Source organism: Oncorhynchus gorbuscha, linkage group LG22 (assembly GCF_021184085.1).
Source record: "Oncorhynchus gorbuscha isolate QuinsamMale2020 ecotype Even-year linkage group LG22, OgorEven_v1.0, whole genome shotgun sequence".
Taxonomy (NCBI): domain Eukaryota; kingdom Metazoa; phylum Chordata; class Actinopteri; order Salmoniformes; family Salmonidae; genus Oncorhynchus; species Oncorhynchus gorbuscha.
In genome coordinates this window covers 1764109-1784480 of record NC_060194.1, presented here as the reverse complement: position 1 = coordinate 1784480, position 20372 = coordinate 1764109, and the positions used below count along the sequence as shown (strand labels likewise).

The following is a 20372-nucleotide window of genomic DNA, read 5'->3' as shown; positions in this document are numbered from 1 at the left end:
ACTAGCAAGCTAGCTAGCACGCGGAGGCGACCGATAGACAAATTCTTTCATCCCAGCCAGTCGGGCACTGCTTTCCTGTGTGTTTTGTTAATGACGGTGAGGACAGGCGGGATCGAAGGATACCGTCGACCGCTAGCTAGCAAAGAGGACTCCAGTAGGTGTGGAGGGGGCAGGAACCAATGGGATGCTCGAGTGGGGGTGTTCATGAAGGAACCAATGGGATGGGAGGCAGATGCCCACATGCAGGAACGCCCCACATTGAGGGCTGCAGTTGCACACAGGTTCATGTCCTAACTGTCCAGGAGCAGAAACAGATCACATCCTCCTTCACTGTCAAACTTATGAACAAGCATTTCGCTACACTCGCATTAACATCTGCGAACCATGTGTATGTGACCAATAACATTAGATTTGACATCAAAGGCAAACGCTCAGAAGAATGATTACGTCCCTGGGAATAAGCTTCACCTTTATCCAATTTGCTCAAAATCCGCCCAGAACACACTGTAATCCATTTATCAATAACTTCCTTCTTCCAGTCATGTAGACTAGAGCGCTGAATCTAGAACAGCATCAGTCTCACCACACTCCTTCCCGGTAGGTGGCGGTAATGCACCTAATACTGGTATGCACCCTATTGCACATTTTGACCACCAGACGTCTCTCCTGCCGAGATAAATACTTTAGTCAGCACTATTCTGTACCGCACACACACTTCATTCGAAGGAAGGTTTGGAAGAAACGTGTATCCTACAAGCGCTACGGTTTCCAGGTAGGAGATGTCTTGTGCTATGTTTAGCTAGATTTTTAACACACGTATTAAGCGGCGGGGTATGTCGCCCGCCTTGCGTTTTTGTTCAATGGGTTTGTTTAGTTTCCGGTCTATGCTGCTTGACGTTTTCTCTGCACACGGCACCGTAAAGATTTTACTAGTGCAGAGTGCATAAAATCAGCTCACGGCGCTCTATTTTGATAGTAAACTCGGTGTATTTCGTCTCCGAGATTCCTGTGTGGTTCGTTACAAAACACAATTGTATCGTTTTTTAATTTGCGCATGATTGCCTATCATCTACACCCGGACTAGGCCCTGGCAAGGCCCGCAAGCAACCACCATATGTTCTTCCGTCGAAACGCCGCATCTGTTGAGAAAGGAGAAATAAATCTCTAGCTATGAGTCTGGGTACTTGCATGTTGGCCTTTTTTTGTTATAAGTGATTTTTTTTTTTGTGTGTCGTGGTTATGCAAACACGAACTAGGGAGTGTGGATCTGTCGACGTTTCGTTTTTATCCGATGTCTCAGACATACTGGCCCCATTTTGACCAAACACGGTAAATGATGCGTTTTGTGCAATCCGATTTCTTTGTGACGATTTTAAATGTCAACTTGGAAATGTGTTGGGACGTAAAAGCAGCGATCCCGGATAGCAATATTAACCATAAAGATACAATAGTGTGTGATTGTGGCCTGCAATTCGTGGCATTCTTGCTTGTTTTCATTCCTGCATCTTGTCCTTTGCTTACACCTGCTGTTTAACGGAGTCAGTGTCCTTTGCTTACATCTGCTGTTTAACGGAGTCCCAGCACAGTGTCCTTTGCTTACACCTGCTGTTTAACGGAGTCCCAGCACAGTGTCCTTTCCTGTTTAACGGAGTCCCAGCACAGTGTCCTTTGCTTACACCTGCTGTTTAACGGAGTCCCAGCACAGTGTCCTTTGCTTACACCTGCTGTTTAACGGAGTCCCAGCACAGTGTCCTTTGCTTACACCTGCTGTTTAACGGAGTCCCAGCACAGTGTCCTTTGCTTACACCTGCTGTTTAACGGAGTCCCAGCACAGTGTCCTTACACCTGCTGTTTAGTCCCACCTGTCCTTTGCTTACACCTGCTGTTTAACGGAGTCCCAGCACAGTGTCCTTTGCTTACACCTGCGGAGTCCCAGCACAGTGTCCTTTGCTTACACCTGCTGTTTAACGGAGTCCCAGCACAGTGTCCTTTGCTTACACCTGCTGTTTAACGGGGTCCCAGCACAGTGTCCTTTGCTTACACCTGCTGTTTAACGGAGTCCCAGCACAGTGCTGCTGGAAAGCGGTGCCGGACAGGCGGGGAAAAGGACACTGTCTACCAGTGTCCTAACTACCTATTTCACCTGCTGTGTACCAGAATCCTAACTAGCTAGCACACCGTTTCTTTCGCTCCAGCCTGCGGTGAACACCTGTCCTCGCAGTCATTAACAGACCCGCAATAAAGCGGTGCCCGACAGGCAGGGGCGAAGGACACCATTGCCGCCCCCACCCCTTCTTATATAGTAGTTTTTGTTAGTTTGCGTCCAACATTATGTTCATCACCTAGTTTACTGGAGCGCCCCCGCCTTTCGTCGGTGTACCGGAGTCCTATCTTACATTGACCAGTAGAAGTATAAAGAGCAGTTGCATCATTTCTGGGGGAAAACATTGCCTTGCTTTCCTGTTGTTTTGAAATGGCAATACATCACTTCATGCTAGTTAGCCAGCTAGCTAATTGGCTAATAGCACAGATTAAATAATCTTCGTTAATGGCTTGTTGTAGCTAGCTAAATCTGAACTATAGCACACCTGATTCACCTTGGCGCAAAAAGAGGATTTCAAACCTACCATCTCAGATTATTCTGAAATCGTTTCTGTAGTTCGAAACTGATAGGGCTAGCATTCCTGCAACATTGTTTAGTTGAAATACATTTCTCACAGAACAAATTATATCTAATTGATTGCATCAAATTGGCATTTTTTTAAATTTATTTGTAAAGTTCAATAAATATAGTACCTAACATCTTATTTGGATAAAAGGTCATCCTAACAATGAGTAAGACATGAGAAATTGCCAAAAGCCACCCACAGACTGGCCGCAGGGCCAGTGTCCCTAGTCCTTCAGAGTCTCAATTTGCTGTTCAGCTAGAATAGTAGAATGCACAAGGTGTCATTTTAAAATTTGGTTGTGCATCGGCAGTCTTTCCTCTCATGTCAGTCATCTCAATTAACCATGTCCGCTACCAATTTTTAGATTGGTAAGTTAGTTTCGCCCATCTATCTAAACTTGTAATAAGCATGGCCAAATACCAACAGGCCACGCAGGGCATGTGCTCAGCGCCGTGACCTTCAGGGGACCCCATTTAAAAATAAAAATAAACGTTATTTGTCACACTCACTCAGATCGTATTAACATGGTATAAATCTTGGCCAAATGTGTAGAATTGCAGGAAATTAACTTTAAAATGTACAATGTTATCTCTGCCATCAAGAAGGGGTGAACAAAAATGTTTTGCCTGCGAGGTGGGGACCTCTCCAACCAAATCTTGCCCACTCCAACGGCCAGTATACAGTATCAGTTCTGTTTGACACGTAGTATAAAGCTTGGTGTATTGTTTATTCGTTCTATGTAATGTATTCTCAGTAAATTTGGTGACGTTTTTTCCCCCCTTGTGTCACACTTATCTTTTCCCCATAAATAAGTGTGAAAGTACCAGGTTTTGCAGCTCTTCCTGTCACACCCGTTTATCCATTTTGCTGGTGTTTATTTATGACAATTGTCTTTGCAACTTTGGCTAGAAAACCAATAGCTTTTGCTCATGATGAAACTAAATTGTGTGGTCATCCTCACAAGTCAAGTCGGTCCTCTATGAGAGTAATTCAGTTTGACTTCTTAGACTTACAGTGCATTCGGAAAGTATTTAGACCCCTTGACGTGGAAAAGGTTTTGTTACATTCCAGATTCATGTAATACCCTTGATGTACGGATACCCTGAGAAAAGGTTAATGGAAGATAAGACCATCGAGCCAAGCTAACGTTAGCTAGCGAGTAGGGACCATAGAATATTTGCCATCTTTAAGGTACCTAGCTAGCTAGTCAAGGCCATCTTTCATGCCTGGATTTGCACACACTGACCTTCTCAACCCAGTTATTTGCGCACTGCTGCATGACCTCAGTTATTTTGAGTGTTGGGCAGATCTTGACATTGTCTTATTTCCTGTTATAAGTAAATAATTGCACCAATGCATCCCATCAAAAAGTGAGAATTTTCATCAACTGTGAAACTCTTCTAAGGTTACATGCTGACTATTTATAAACCCTTATTCAACCAAGCTTTAATAGTCCTTCGTGCTTGCCAAATTATAAGCCTATCTCACAATTTTAACTGTTTATTCATGTGTCTGTTTAATTGATGGTTAAAGTAGTTGGCCCATTGTCAAATGCAGCATTAAATATTTAACCATTTTTAAAGCAATTTGGGCCCAGGCATCAGACTCCAGCTCTGTATTGCAGAGTTGTGTCAATGAGGTGGTCGGTTTTCAATTGGATAACACTTATCACGTGGTTGGTGCAGGCTGAAAAAAATATTGCTTTAGGATGCTATCGGAAACTTTAACATTTGTAACTAGCATGGTACCAAACATTCGTTGTTACACCCCTGCAATTACAGACTATATTTAACACCAGTTACATGTTATTACAGTGTAACTATGAATTATTACAATACTGTAATTGCATATGTACAGTGTATTCAGAAAGTACTCGGACAACTTTTTCTGCATTTTGTTACGTTACAGCCTTATGCAAACAAGATGCAGTAGATGGTATCGAGTACAGTATATACATATGAGATGAGTAATGTAGGGTATGTAAACAAGATGCAGTAGATGGTATCGAGTACAGTATATACATATGAGATGAGTAATGTAAACAAAGTGTCATAGGCTCTGGTTGGGCTACTCAAGGACATTCAGACTTGTCCTGAAGCCAGTCCTGCATTGTCTTGTGCATACGGTCGTTTTTAAAATGTATTTTTTATTTAACCAGGCAGGGCTCATTGAGGTTAAAATGTCTTTTTCAAGAGTGCCCTGGCAGCACCAAGTCATTACAAAAAAATATATGTTTTGGACACTACAGTGAAAATGGTTAACTTTGTTAAAGCAAGGGCCTGAACTCTTGTATTTTCTGCACTATGCAATGATACGGGCAGTCACAATGTAACACTTTTACAACATACAGAAGTGCACTGGTCATCAAGGGGCAAATTATGGACATGTTTTTTTAAATTTAGAGACTAGCTTAAAGTTTTATTTTCTGACCATAATTTTCACTTGTCTGATCACTTGATGATGATGATGATGAGTTTCTCACACGACTGACCTATCTGGGTGATGTATTTTCTCCCTGAATGAGCTGAATCTAGGATTACAGGGACTCACTGCAACTATATTCAACGTGCGGGACAAAATTGAGGCTATATTAAGAAGTTGGAGCTCTTCTCTGTCTGCATTAACAAGGACAACGCACAGAGGTCTTTCCAGCATTGTATGATAATTTTGTGTGCAAATGAACTCGCGCTTACGAACAATGTCAAATGTGATGTATAGCGATGCACATGAGTAAGTTGGGTGCGCAATTACGCAGGTACTTTCCTGAAACGACACAACTGGATTCGTTATCCCTTTCATGCCCTGCCTCCAGTCCACTTACCAATATATGAACGAGAGCGTCATCGAAATTGCAACAAGCGGTTCTGTGAAAATTGAATGTAATCAGAAGCCACTGCCAGATTTCTGGATTGGGCTGCGCTCAGAGTATCCTGCCTTGGCAAATCACGCTGTTAAGACACTGATGCCCTTTGCAACCATGTACCTATGTAAGAGTGGATTCTCGGCCCTCACTAGCATTAACTAATTAAGACCATAACTATACTTGACAAACAAATGGCCTACCATATGTCGGAAATTATTTGCAGAAACATTGCCAAATTAGGGGTGAAAGTAGGCTATACTGTCCAGTACGGAGTATCAGCAAAAATAAATAATAAAATAATGCTGGATCGAACTGCGGTAGCCTACTTTTTGAAGGGAGTTGTTTGACAATCAGATGAAAACATCACCCATGATCTGTGAAACTGGGCCTGCCGAGACAAAAACAACAGTAAACTGGATGAGAGGTTTGCATGCCACAGTATCCCGTCTAATATAAGCCAGGTTTCTTATCCGGGTGTCTCATAACCGGGATACAAACATTTTGGGGCTATTGTAAACAGGATATGCTACCTTCTGTAGCTCATTTGGTAGAGCATGGCGCTTGTAACGCCAGGGTAGTGGGTTCGATCCCCGGGACCACCCATACGTAGAATGTATGCACACATGACTGTAAGTCGCTTTGGATAAAAGCGTCTGCTAAATGGCATATATTTATTATTATATTTATTTAAGTCAACTCTTTAACAGAGTACTCTGAGTAATAACGGGATGTTGGTGCGACTGTAAATGTGGTCAGGAGTAGTCAACTCTTAACCTATGAGATCCAGAGTCTGCTGGTTTTCTGTGCTACCTGATTAACTAGTTGCACACGCCTCGTGTCCCAGGTCTTAATCAGTCCCTGAGGGGGAAAACTGAAGAAGGAAAAATAAGCAGTGGAACTGGCTTTGAGGTCCAGAGTTTATTTAATTTTCTTAATGTAATCTTTAACTAGGCCAGTCAGTTATGAACAAATTCTTATTTACAATGACGGCCTACCGGGGAACAGTGGGTTAACTGCCTTGTTCAGGGGCAGAACAACACATTTTTACCTTGTCAGCTCGGGGATTGGATTCAGCAACCTTTCGGTTACTGGACCAACGCTCTAACCACTAGGCTACCTGCTACCCCAAAGGTCTGAGGGGTATAGTGTATGGAAGGACACATTGAATTGCTTTCGAGAAGGACTGGGTTGACTTGTGAGGATGACCATACAATTTATTTTCATCATGAGCAAAAGCTATTGGTTTTCTACTATTCTACTAAAGTTATTGGTTCCTATTAGTTGCCAGGTCATTGTTTCCATTCGCTGTAGAAAATGGAGTTACTGGAGTGGACACACAACACATCCAACTACTGATTGGTGTTTTCAATCCTATAGATTTGATTTAGATCGAGTTCACCATAAGAAATAGTTTTGCTTTAAGCAGTCCTTTTGTATTTGTCATTTTTAGGGTAATTTCTTAGAGGACAGCAATCATCTTTGTGAACTGAGTATTGTCGCATTGGTCGGGCAGCTACATACTGATTGGTGTTTTCAATCCTATAGATTTGATTTAGATCGAGTGATTGAGTTCACCATAAGAAATAGTTTTCCTTTTGTATTTGTCATTTTTAGAGTAATTTCTTAAAGGACAGCAATCATCTTTGGTCGGGCAGCTACATATGTCTCCAAATGGTCCGTTTGCTTTGGAGATGGGCTGTAAAATACAAGGCTGCATTATATTAAATGGCTAAGTAAATTCCATGCTAATTTCTAAAGATAAATATGAACAGCATTAACTTTGTTGGGGCATAAATTGCCCCGCCCCTAATCTGATAGTGGGGTGGTAAATGCTCAGTTTGCTTTATGACTCAGCTTGGGTGTCTACACACACTCACTCGTTCACTTAACACAAAACACTAAGATTTATTGTGTGGGCTTTTGAATACAAAGTCTCAATAGTCTCCTGTATCATATCCTTTTCACACTACTAAGCCGAACTGAACACGGCCAAATCAAGCTGTTTTGAGATGGCCGGCAAGCCTGGTTATGCATCCACCATAGTTTCTCTATTAACCCTGCTGAAAAGGGAAAAACTCAGCAAAATAAAGAAACGTCCTGTTTTCAGGGCCCTGTCTTTCAAAGATAATTAGTAAAAATCCAAATAACTTCACAGATCTTTACTGTAAAGGATTTAAACACTGTTTCCCATGCTTGTTCAAGGAACCATAAACAATTAATGAACAGGCACCTGTGGAACGGTCGTTAAGACACTAACAGCTTACAGACGGTAGGCAATTAGGGTCACAGTTATGAAAACTTAGGACACTAAAGAGGCCTTTCTACTGACTCTGAAAAACACCAAAAGAAAGATCCCCAGGGTCCCTGCTCATCTGTGTGAACATGCTGGGCATGCTGCAAGGAGGCATGAGGACTGCAGATGTGGCCAGGGCAATACGTTGCAATGTCCATACTGTGAGACGCCTAAGACAGCGCTACAGGGAAACAGGATGGACAATTGATTGTCCTCTCAGTGGTAGATCACTGTAACGCATCGGTACATCTGAACATCACACCTGCAGGACAGGTACAGGATGGCAACAACTGCTCGAGTTACACCAGGAATGCACAATCCGTCCATCAGTGCTCAGACTGTCCGCAATAGGCTGAGAGAGGCTGGACTGAGGGCTTGTAGGCCTGTTGTAAGGCAGGTCCTCACCAGACCTCACCGGCAACAACATCTCCTATGGGCACAACTCGCTGGACCAGACAGGACTGGCAAAAAGTGCTCTTCACTAACAAGTCGCGGTTGTCATTGCAGGCAATCTCAACGCTGTGCGTTACAGGGAAGACATCCTCCTCCCTCGCGGTACCTTTCCTGCAGGCTCATCCTGACATGACCCTCCAGCATGACAATGCCACCAGCCATACTGCTCATTCTGTTTGTGATTTCCTGCAAGACAGGAATGTCAAGTGTTCTGCCATGGCCAGCGCCGTGCCTGGAACTCAACTCCCAGAATTGTCCGGTAACTTGCAGGTGCCTTGGTGGAAGAGTGGGGTAACATCTCACAGCAAGAACTGGCAAATCTGGTGCAATCCATGAGGAGGAGATGCACTGCAGTACTTAATGCAGCTGGTGGCCACACCAGATACTGACTGTTCCTTTTGATTTTTGACCCCCCCCCCCCCCGTTCAGGGACACATTATTCCATTTCTGTTAGTCACTAATCTGTGGAACTTGTTGTTGAATCTTATGTTCATACAAATATTTACACATGTTAAGTTTGAAAATAAACACAATTGACAGTGAGAGGACGTTTCTTTTTTTTTTTTTGCTGAGTTTATTTGAGCCTGCATAATTTGGGTCGGCACGACAGTGTGCCCATGGTATCGGTCATAGCTACCGAAACTGCTTGCATTTGCAAGACTGTTTGAGCAATCAACTAACCTATGACCATGTTCCATTTGATTCCCTTTTAGAGGGAATGGCAACGAGGAGGTGGGCAGCAGCTGCCCTGGCAGTGCTGGGTCTTGCTATGTGTTGGCCCTGCTCTACTGGGGACACTGGTCCAGAGTGCACTCGTGTCACTGGGGAGACTGGTGGTAGTGAGTTTCTGTCCACTATCGACACCCAGATGGCAGAACAGACTCAACGGCAGCACCTGGAAGCTCTCTTCGACAGGTAAATCCTTCTCCACCTTTAACACCAGACTTCACTTAAGGCACATCTCCAATAGGTAGTCCAGGTAAGTCATGACCTCAAGTACAATTTTTATTCGAAACATGTTTAGTCTACAGCGGTTGTTTACGAACTGTGAAATGCTTACTTACTGGCCCTTCCCAACAATGCAGAGAGAAAATAAATAAAAAAGTAAGAAATACACCGTCACTAACGATTACTTGACTATATACTATATACGATTACTTGACTATATACTATATACGATTACTTGACTATATACTATATACGATTACTTGACTATATACTATATACGATTACTTGACTATATACTATTACTTGACTATATACTATATACGCAGGGTACATGCAGAGTCTCTGTGCAGTGGTATGAAGTAATTGAGGTAGATGTGTAAACTTGTAATTAAGTGACTAGGCAACAAGATACACTACTGTTTATGATCTATGTGATGAGTCAAAGTCAGTGCAAAACTGGTCAAAGGTAGTCCGTATTTAGATAACTATTTAGCCGTCTTAATGGCTTGGGAAGCTGTTAAGGACCCTGTTGGTTCCAGACTTGGTGTATCGGTACCGCATGCCGTGCGGTAGCAGAGAGAACAGTCTATGACTTGGTTGGCTGCAGTAAATTTTTAGAGCCTTCCTCTGACACCGCCTGATATAGAGGTCCTAGATGGCAGGGAGCCCAACGCCAGTGATGTACTGGGCTGTACACACTACCTTCTGTAGCGCCTTGGCGTTGGATGCGAAACAGTTGCCGTACCAAGAGGTGATGCAGCCAGGCAAGATGCTGTCAATGGTGCAGATGTAGAATTATTTTGAGGATTTGAGGGCCCTATAAAACTTGTCAGTGTTCGGAGTGGGCCCTCTTCACGACAGTGTGTGTGTGTGTATGTGTGTGGACTATGATCCTTAGTGATGTGGATACAGAGGAAATTGACGCTCTTGACCCCTCATGCTCGGCCCTCCGTTTCCTGCAGTCCACAATCCGCTCCTTTGTCTTGCTGACGTTGAGGTAGAGGTCGTCGTCCTGGTACTACACTGACAGGTCTCGCTGACGACCTCGCTTTAGGCTGTCTCGTCGTTTTCGGTGTCCAGGCCTACCACCGTCGGGTCATCAGCAAACTTAATGACGGCGTTGGAGTCGTGCCTGCCGACGCAGTTGTGGGTAAACAGGGAGTACAGGAGGGGACTAAAGCACCCAACCCACCAACCATGTTGAGGGGTCAGCGTGGCAGATGTGTTGTTGCCTACCTTCACTGCCTGGACGTCGCCCGTCAGGAAGTCCAGAATCCAGTTGCAAAGGGAGGTGTTCAGTCTAGAGGTCTTCCAAAATAAATAAATATATATATATGACTGGTTCTGAATGTGGACAACTAGACCTGGTCGGATCCAGACCTGGTCCAATCCAAGTGAGGGAAGCAGCAGAAAATATATACAGTATATATTTTTTTTAAGCTACTTCATTAACCGGAGCTGATACAGAATGAGAGGAGGGAGAGGGGCCGTACTGTGACGCAGGAAGGGTGAGAAGAGAGACTTCAACCAACCAACCCGACTTAGTCTACTGTTATTTATCATAAAATATGATTACGTAGTACCTGTCTTGACTGCATTAAACTAGGAGAAGCTAGCTAGGCTAATTCAGGCTTCAGTGCACTTCCTTATCCTACAGTTACAAATAAGAACCACTCCATTCAGAATTTTAAGTAGCAAGCAGTCTACCTTTTGGCTCTTGGTCCTTTTGTAGCCTATCCTTCTCCTTTTAATTATGCCATTTTAGTTCCATCTTCCATTGATTAGGCCTAACCTTTGCCACACGGAGGCTCTGACTGTAGCCTGTTGCCGCTTTGATGACTTATGACGCGCCACGCTTTACTCTTGTGGAAAGCCAGAGCGGCAGCATACATTGTGCAATTTCTCTCTCTCTACTGCAGCAGTCTCGTTTTGGATCTGTACTGGCCCTTCCGGACCACTCAGTTAAAATGACACACACCAAAACCTGTTTATAATCAGATCTGAACCAGAACTGTGACGTTATTTAGAATTCTGGATCCGGCTCACGTTTCAGATATTTGGGTACGGGTGGATCTGAGAAGACCTGTAGTTCAGTTCTTGGGAACAGGAACTGTGGTGATCTGCTTGAAACATGTAGGTATTACAGACTGGGTCAGGGAGGGGTTGAACAATTCAGTGAAGACCCCTGCCAAGCTTGTCAGTGCATTCTCTGAGTATGCTTCCTGGTAGTCTGTCTGGCCCTGCGGCCTTGTGAATGTTGACCTGTTTAAAGGTCAACTCCCTTGCTGTTTGCAGTTGTTACAAATAAAAAACTTTGCTCAAACCTTTCTCTGGTCTATATGCACACACCTTGAGTGTGTTTTAATAGGGTATAATATAGCTATTTTGATTTATTCACGTTCTGAATGTGTGAACTGTGTACAAAGGTGATGAGAATCCGCTGCATAATGCCTAAATATACATTATTTGAAATTGTACAGGTACGGGGAGAATGGCACCATTTCGCTGGCAGGCCTGAAGCGGCTGTTGGAAAACGTGGGACTCGACCGAATACGAAAGGTCATGGTGCAACACCATGAACAACCTGTGGACGACGGAGCGGAGGGGCATCGGCATGGACACCACAACCACCACCGTAACCACCAACACGAGGACGACCACAATGGCACACACCGTCAAAAGCACTCCCGCCGCCCCCCCGTTGAGCCCAAAAAGGTTCCCGAGACCCCCAAGGTGCCCAAAGTAGATGACCCTGTCCTGGGGAAGAAAGTGGAGAATTCGGATGCCCACCATAACCTCTATGTGAAGAAAACCACCGCAGCGCAGGAGATTAGCACCACCACTGAGGCAGTGCGCAGTCGGCGGGAAGCCCCCACTGCTAGTCTGACCTCTGTCATACTGGTCAGCAACTCTCTGGGGGCTGAGAACCAAACGCAGCCGCCCATGGTCAGGCAGGAGGGCTCGGATAATCAGCACTTAGATGACCACGATAATGACCATAATGATCACAACCATGATCATGACCACAGTCATGATGACCACAGCCATGGTCAGGACAACCTCCACAACCAGAGACAAGGTCACATACAGGAGAAAGCAGAGGTAGGATGTGGGCAGCAATGTGACATTCTCATACGTGTAATTCCCACGTACCACTTCGACATTTGTCAGTGTATATGACAAATGTTTCTCCCAGGTGTCTGATGTGCTTGAACTCAATTCTGTCTTCCAGTTATTTCACTGTCTCATATTCAGAACTTTCTTCTAATTGGGTTCTCTCTCGCATATCTTTGTCAAAACAAATCATCAAGCTATAAATGTACTGTATGTGCTTGCTTCATATTTAGTTTGTGTATTTGGGCACATGCATAATTTGTATCGTCGTTGTATATTTTAGTGTTTGAATGCCTCCAGTATCCTGTCGTCCCATGGAATGGCCAAAGGGCCCCTGTCTCTCAGTGACTTCAGCTACCTCTGTCCGGCCCTTCTCAACCAGATCGATGCCAAGTCCTGCATACTGCACGGCAACCAAACACCCCAGCATGTCAACAGAGGTATGATTATGGCTCTTTCGCAATTGATCGAAAAAGATCGGACCTCTCCCTACTTCTTCATTTCATTGAACTCATCTGAAAGAACTGACCAGGGGCCCGGTTTCCCAAAAGCATCTTAAGGTTAATGTCATGGTTAGAACCTTCATAGGAGCTAAATGTTAAATATCCAAGCTGTTTACCATAACCATCGTTATTGATGTTGCACTTGAAAAACGCTTGTAATCTAATGCCTCGCTCAGACCACTCATCGAGCAGCTAAATGTGTCTTTAGATAGGTTTTTTCTCCCGCCTTACTTAATACACGAGAGCTCCACTAAACAGAATACATAGTTGATCTGTCTCTGACCACCGATCACTTCAGAACAAATGTTGACTACAAATATGAAGTTGACAATGTCTTTGCAATGTGATACAGAGAAGTGATGTATAAAACGATGCTTCAAATGGAAAACTGCATTAACATCTAAACAGTAGGCTATAGGTGTTTTCAATAGACTTCTATTTTGGTACATGTACGCTACTGTCTGTCATTTATTTCGATATATTTCATGATGTGTAGCCTAACGTGCGCAAAGATGTGCCAAATCTTTTTATTGGGTTAGAATATTTATTGCATTAGAATATGCCACCCCTCAATATTTGCAGCCGTAGTTGGTGATATCTCTGGGGCTGATCTGTCGTCAGTATTGTGAAATAATGATATTTTTAAGGAAATATTTGAATGGAGAAAGCTGATCCCGTCTCGACCAACGACTCCCTTAGTGACCGCTCTCTCTCTCTCTGTGTGACGTTTTGGGAAACGCATGTTTCATCAGTAAAAATGCATCGTTAAACACTCCTAAGTTCCATCGCTATTGGGAAACCGGGTCAAAGCCAGCCTTACTATATGCTGTATTGATTTCACCTGTCAGGTCTTTTCCAATCAGTGCTGTTGGAAGGGGGGGGGGAAACGAGCAGAGGATGGATTTCAAAACCATATCGACAGAGCCTGTATCTCCTCTTACAGAAAGTGTAGTCAACTCACACTGTCTAGCCAGAAAGTAATAAAAACATGGGATCCACTTGCTAATCTAGTGGGAGTCTCTGGTAGGTGCTTTGGAATATATAATATGATACCTGTGCTCGCATAATGCAATAATTGTTTGAAGTGCCAATGTTTGAGTCAGCCAATCTTTGTCAGAAAAAAGGGTAACTGTGAGCGAGCAGTGTGCAGGAATCTCTTCTTTTTTTTTACACTCTCCTCGGTTTATTCAGCTTGCAGACAACAATGAAATGTAATGTAATTATAGCTGCTTTAGTTGAATTTCATGGCAAGTCAGTTGGACACTCAAGTGGCCGAGGTCTCTTGATTTTGACCTTGAGTTTCACATGTGTTTTGGTACATTTAGATAAATATTAACTGCAAGATTGATAATCATGCATACTGTAATCTGCACATGCTCCATTTTCTGGTCTGAAGAGTACGGTTCCTCTTTTGGCTTGCCTTAAAGGCACAATCTGTTTACTTTTATATCCAGCCAAAGTGCTTCTTCTGAACTGGTTAATGAAGTCAGATTGTGCCTGGACAATGATGACATTTTGAAGAGTATGTCACTTACTACAGAATAATGTAAAGAAAATTAGTAAAACTATTAAGCATATTCATTTTGAGCAATTCCTTTATATGCATTAATCACTTTTTTTCTGCCTTCCAGTTCACAAGCATAATAATCCCCATCACCATGGTCATCACAACCATGATCACAACCATGATCACACTCACGAGGACCATCAAGTGAATGAAAACAACAAAGTAGGCTCAATTCAAGCAGGTAAGAACCACTGTATTTTGCGCCGGGTTAATTTTCAGTATGGTGTCCTCCTTTTGTATTCTGCCTCTCCAATTCTGTGGTAGATGAAGATGAATCTATTAGTTGTCATTAAATGTCTTTCACTGTGCTAATTTCATTCCATTACACCAGTTTGTCTACTACTTTTGGGGGACATTTTGCTTGAGCAATTAGCAGTGTGCTAAAATGCCACCGTTTCACTTGCATCAATGAACCTTTCAATCAAAAACTGGATCTGTGCATGTATTTGAACGTGTGTGTGTGTGTGTGTTCTAGCGTGGGCCGGCGGCTTTGTCTCCATCACCATCATCAGCCTGCTGTCCTTGGCTGGCGTGGTGCTCATCCCGTTGATGAACCGGGTTTTCTTCAAGTTCCTGCTCAGCTTCCTGGTGGCGCTGGCTGTGGGCACGCTGAGCGGCGACGCCTTCCTACACCTCATACCCCACGTGAGTCACACTAGATGACTGCTTTGGAGCACTACATGTTAGGGCAGAACATGGGGGTTGTTTCTAAAAGCTAAACATGACGCTTGGTCAATGTGACTGGCCAGTTAATCATGCTGAGCTGGACTTAAGTCAAGATTGCCATGAATCAGAAAAAAGTCACAATGATTGGTTACATTAGTTAGGACCAATTTGAATGGTCTGTACAAAAACTGCCCTCCTGGTGCTCTGGTGAGCTAAAACAAATGCACCTATTGCTTCCTATACTTCAGTCACACTCCCTCATAAATTCCCATATCCTCCTCTACCCCACCAGTCTCAGGGGGGCCACCACCATCAGCACTCTGTGAACAAGACATCAGGGCACGGTCTCCACGGGGAGGAGGAAGAGGACCATAACCTGGATGGGGTGTGGAAGGGGTTGACGGCCCTGGGCGGAGTCTACTTCATGTTCCTCATTGAGCACTTCCTCACACTGGGCAAAATGTACAAGGACAAACAGAAGGTCGGGGGTTTCTTCAAGGATTGGCTTCTATTGTGTCGTATGTAGTTTTAGTCTTCATGTTATATATTTGCTGAAATGTTTATTCATTTTTGATCATTCAGTTTGGAAACATAGGTGTGAATTTCAACTGACTGACTGAGGGAGAGACTGACTGACTGACTGACTGACTGACTGACTGACTGACTGACTGACTGACTGACTGACTGAGGGAGACGCTGACTGACTGAGGGAGACGCTGACTGACTGAGGGAGACGCTGACTGACTGAGGGAGACGCTGACTGACTGAGGGAGACGCTGACTGACTGAGGGAGACGCTGACTGACTGAGGGAGACGCTGACTGACTGAGGGAGACGCTGACTGACTGAGGGAGACGCTGACTGACTGAGGGAGACGCTGACTGACTGAGGGAGACGCTGACTGACTGAGGGAGACGCTGACTGACTGAGGGAGACGCTGACTGACTGAGGGAGACGCTGACTGACTGAGGGAGACGCTGACTGACTGAGGGAGACGCTGACTGACTGAGGGAGACGCTGACTGACTGAGGGAGACGCTGACTGACTGAGGGAGACGCTGACTGACTGAGGGAGACGCTGACTGACTGAGGGAGACGCTGACTGACTGAGGGAGACGCTGACTGACTGAGGGAGACGCTGACTGACTGAGGGAGACGCTGACTGACTGAGGGAGACGCTGACTGACTGAGGGAGACGCTGACTGACTGAGGGAGACGCTGACTGACTGACTGAGGGAGACGCTGACTGACTGAGGGAGACGCTGACTGACTGAGGGAGACGCTGACTGACTGAGGGAGACGCTGACTGACTGAGGGAGACGCTGACTGACTGACTGAGACTGACTGACTGACTGAGGGAGACTGACTGACTGACTGAGGGAGACGCTGACTGACTGAGGGAGACGCTGACTGACTGAGGGAGACTGACTGACTGACTGAGGGAGACGCTGACTGACTGACTGAGGGAGACGCTGACTGACTGAGGGAGACTGACTGACTGACTGAGGGAGACGCTGACTGACTGACTGACTGACGGAGGGAGACGACTGACTGACTGAGGGAGACGCTGACTGACTGACGGGAGACGACTGACTGACTGAGGGAGACGCTGACTGACTGAGGGAGACGCTGACTGACTGAGGGAGACGCTGACTGACTGAGGGAGACGCTGACTGACTGAGGGAGACGCTGACTGACTGAGGGAGACGCTGACTGACTGACTGACTGAGGGAGACGCTGACTGACTGACTGACTGACTGACTGAGGGAGACGCTGACTGACTGAGGGAGACGCTGACTGACTGACTGACTGACTGACTGAGGGAGACGCTGACTGACTGAGGGAGACGCTGACTGACTGACTGACTGAGGGAGACGCTGACTGACTGAGGGAGACGCTGACTGACTGAGGGAGACGCTGACTGACTGAGGGAGACGCTGACTGACTGACTGACTGACTGACTGACTGACTGACTGAGGGAGACGCTGACTGACTGAGGGAGACGCTGACTGACTGACTGACTGACTGAGGGAGACGCTGACTGACTGACTGACTGACTGAGGGAGACGCTGACTGACTGACTGACTGACTGACTGAGGGAGACGCTGACTGACTGACTGACTGAGGGAGACGCTGACTGACTGAGGGAGACGCTGACTGACTGACTGACTGACTGACTGAGGGAGACGCTGACTGACTGAGGGAGACGCTGACTGACTGAGGGAGACGCTGACTGACTGAGGGAGACGCTGACTGACTGAGGGAGACGCTGACTGACTGACTGACTGAGGGAGACGCTGACTGACTGACTGACTGAGGGAGACGCTGACTGACTGACTGACTGAGGCTGACTGACTGACGGAGACGCTGACTGACTGACTGACTGAGGGAGACGCTGACTGACTGACTGACTGACTGACTGAGGGAGACGCTGACTGACTGACTGACTGACTGACTGACTGAGGGAGACGCTGACTGACTGAGGGAGACGCTGACTGACTGACTGACTGAGGGAGACGCTGACTGACTGACTGACTGACTGAGGGAGACGCTGACTGACTGACTGACTGACTGACTGACTGACTGAGGGAGACTGACTGACTGACTGACTGACTGAGGGAGACGACTGACTGACTGACTGACTGAGGGAGACGCTGACTGACTGACTGACTGACTGACTGAGGGAGACGCTGACTGACTGACTGACTGAGGGAGACGCTGACTGAGGGAGACGCTGACTGACTGACTGACTGACTGAGGGAGACGCTGACTGACTGACTGACTGACTGACTGACTGAGGGAGACGCTGACTGACTGACTGACTGACTGACTGAGGGAGACGCTGACTGACTGACTGACTGAGGGAGACGCTGACTGACTGACTGACTGACTGACTGAGGGAGACGCTGACTGACTGAGGGAGACGCTGACTGACTGACTGACTGACTGACTGACTGAGGGAGACACTGACTGACTGAGGGAGACGCTGACTGACTGACTGACTGAGGGAGACGCTGACTGACTGACTGACTGAGGGAGACGCTGACTGACTGACTGACTGAGGGAGACTGACTGACTGACTGACTGACTGAGGGAGACGCTGACTGACTGACTGACTGAGGGAGACGCTGACTGACTGACTGACTGAGGGAGACGCTGACTGACTGACTGACTGACTGAGGGAGACGCTGACTGACTGACTGACTGACTGAGGGAGACGCTGACTGAGGGAGACGCTGACTGACTGACTGACTGACTGAGGGAGACGCTGACTGACTGACTGACTGACTGAGGGAGACTGACTGACTGACTGAGGGAGACGCTGACTGACTGACTGACTGACTGACTGAGGGAGACGCTGACTGACTGACTGACTGAGGGAGACGCTGACTGACTGACTGACTGACTGACTGAGGGAGACGCTGACTGACTGACTGACTGAGGGAGACGCTGACTGACTGACTGACTGACTGACTGACTGACTGAGGGAGACGCTGACTGACTGACTGACTGACTGAGGGAGACGCTGACTGACTGACTGACTGACTGACTGAGGGAGACTGACTGACTGACTGACTGACTGAGGGAGACGCTGACTGACTGACTGACTGACTGAGGGAGACGCTGACTGACTGACTGACTGAGGGAGACGCTGACTGACTGACTGACTGACTGAGGGAGACGCTGACTGACTGACTGACTGACTGAGGGAGACGCTGACTGACTGACTGACTGACTGAGGGAGACGCTGACTGACTGACTGACTGAGGGAGACGCTGACTGACTGACTGAGGGAGACGCTGACTGACTGACTGACTGAGGGGACGCTGACTGACTGACTGACTGACTGACTGACTGAGGGAGACGCTGACTGACTGAGGGAGACGCTGACTGACTGAGGGAGACGCTGACTGACTGAGGGAGACACTGACTGACTGACTGACTGAGGGAGACGCTGACTGACTGACTGACTGAGGGAGACGCTGACTGACTGACTGACTGAGGGAGACGCTGACTGACTGACTGACTGAGGGAGACGCTGACTGACTGACTGACTGACTGACTGGAGGGAGACGCTGACTGACTGACTGACTGAGGGAGACGCTGACTGACTGACTGACTGAGGGAGACGCTGACTGACTGACTGACTGAGGGAGACGCTGACTGACTGACTGAGGGAGACGCTGACTGACTGACTGAGGGAGACGCTGACTGACTGACTGAGGGAGACGCTGACTGACTGACTGAGGGAGACGCTGACTGACTGACTGACTGACTGAGGGAGACGCTGACTGACTGACTGACTGACTGAGGGAGACGACTGACTGACTGACTGACTGAGGGAGACGCTGACTGACTGACTGAGGGAGACGCTGACTGACTGACTGAGGGAGACGCTGACTGACTGACTGAGGGAGACGCTGACTGACTGACTGACTGAGGGAGACGCTGACTGACTGACTGAGGGAGACGCTGACTGACTGACTGAGGGAGACGCTGACTGACTGACTGAGGGAGACGCTGACTGACTGACTGAGGGAGACGCTGACTGACTGACTGAGGGAGACGCTGACTGACTGACTGAGGGAGACGCTGACTGACTGACTGAGGGAGACGCTGACTGACTGACTGAGGGAGACGCTGACTGACTGACTGAGGGAGACGCTGACTGACTGACTGAGGGAGACGCTGACTGACTGACTGAGGGAGACGCTGACTGACTGACTGAGGGAGACGCTGACTGACTGACTGAGGGAGACGCTGACTGACTGACTGAGGGAGACGCTGACTGACTGACTGAGGGAGACGCTGACTGACTGACTGAGGGAGACGCTGACTGACTGACTGAGGGAGACGCTGACTGACTGACTGACTGACTGACTGACGCTGACTGACTGACTGACGCTGACTGACTGACTGTCTGACTGACTGAGGGAGATGCTGACTGACTGACTGACTGAGACACTGACTGACTGAGGGAGACACTGACTGACTGAGACACTGACTGACTGACTGAGACACTGACTGACTGAGGGAGACACTGACTGACTGAGGGAGACACTGACTGACTGACACTGACTGACTGACTGACTGACTGACGCTGACTGACTGACTGTCTGACTGACTGAGGGAGATGACTGACTGACTGACTGACTGAGACACTGACTGACTGACTGAGACACTGACTGACTGAGGGAGACACTGACTGACTGAGACACTGACTGACTGAGGGAGACACTGACTGACTGAGGGAGACACTGACTGACTGAGACACTGACTGACTGAGGGAGACACTGA

The 20372-nt window shown here is 46.7% G+C and overlaps 1 protein-coding gene across 3 annotated transcripts in view; it reads left to right on the top strand.

The window, feature by feature from the left end:
- Nucleotides 1-621: 621 nt before the first annotated feature.
- slc39a6 (solute carrier family 39 member 6) overlaps nucleotides 622-20372 on the top strand; it is a 34872-nt gene continuing 15121 nt past the window's right edge. For 2 of the 3 annotated variants that reach the window (XM_046321406.1, XM_046321404.1), the window contains exons 1-7: nucleotides 622-772; nucleotides 8992-9193; nucleotides 11707-12328; nucleotides 12624-12780; nucleotides 14475-14591; nucleotides 14886-15055; nucleotides 15369-15557. In XM_046321406.1, coding sequence (XP_046177362.1) covers nucleotides 8997-9193; nucleotides 11707-12328; nucleotides 12624-12780; nucleotides 14475-14591; nucleotides 14886-15055; nucleotides 15369-15557 — 1452 coding nt within the window. In that variant the 5' untranslated portion in view covers nucleotides 622-772; nucleotides 8992-8996. Of the gene's footprint in view, nucleotides 773-934; nucleotides 1330-8991; nucleotides 9194-11706; nucleotides 12329-12623; nucleotides 12781-14474; nucleotides 14592-14885; nucleotides 15056-15368; nucleotides 15558-20372 lie in introns of those variants that run through there. The other variant, XM_046321405.1, reaches the window with a different exon arrangement.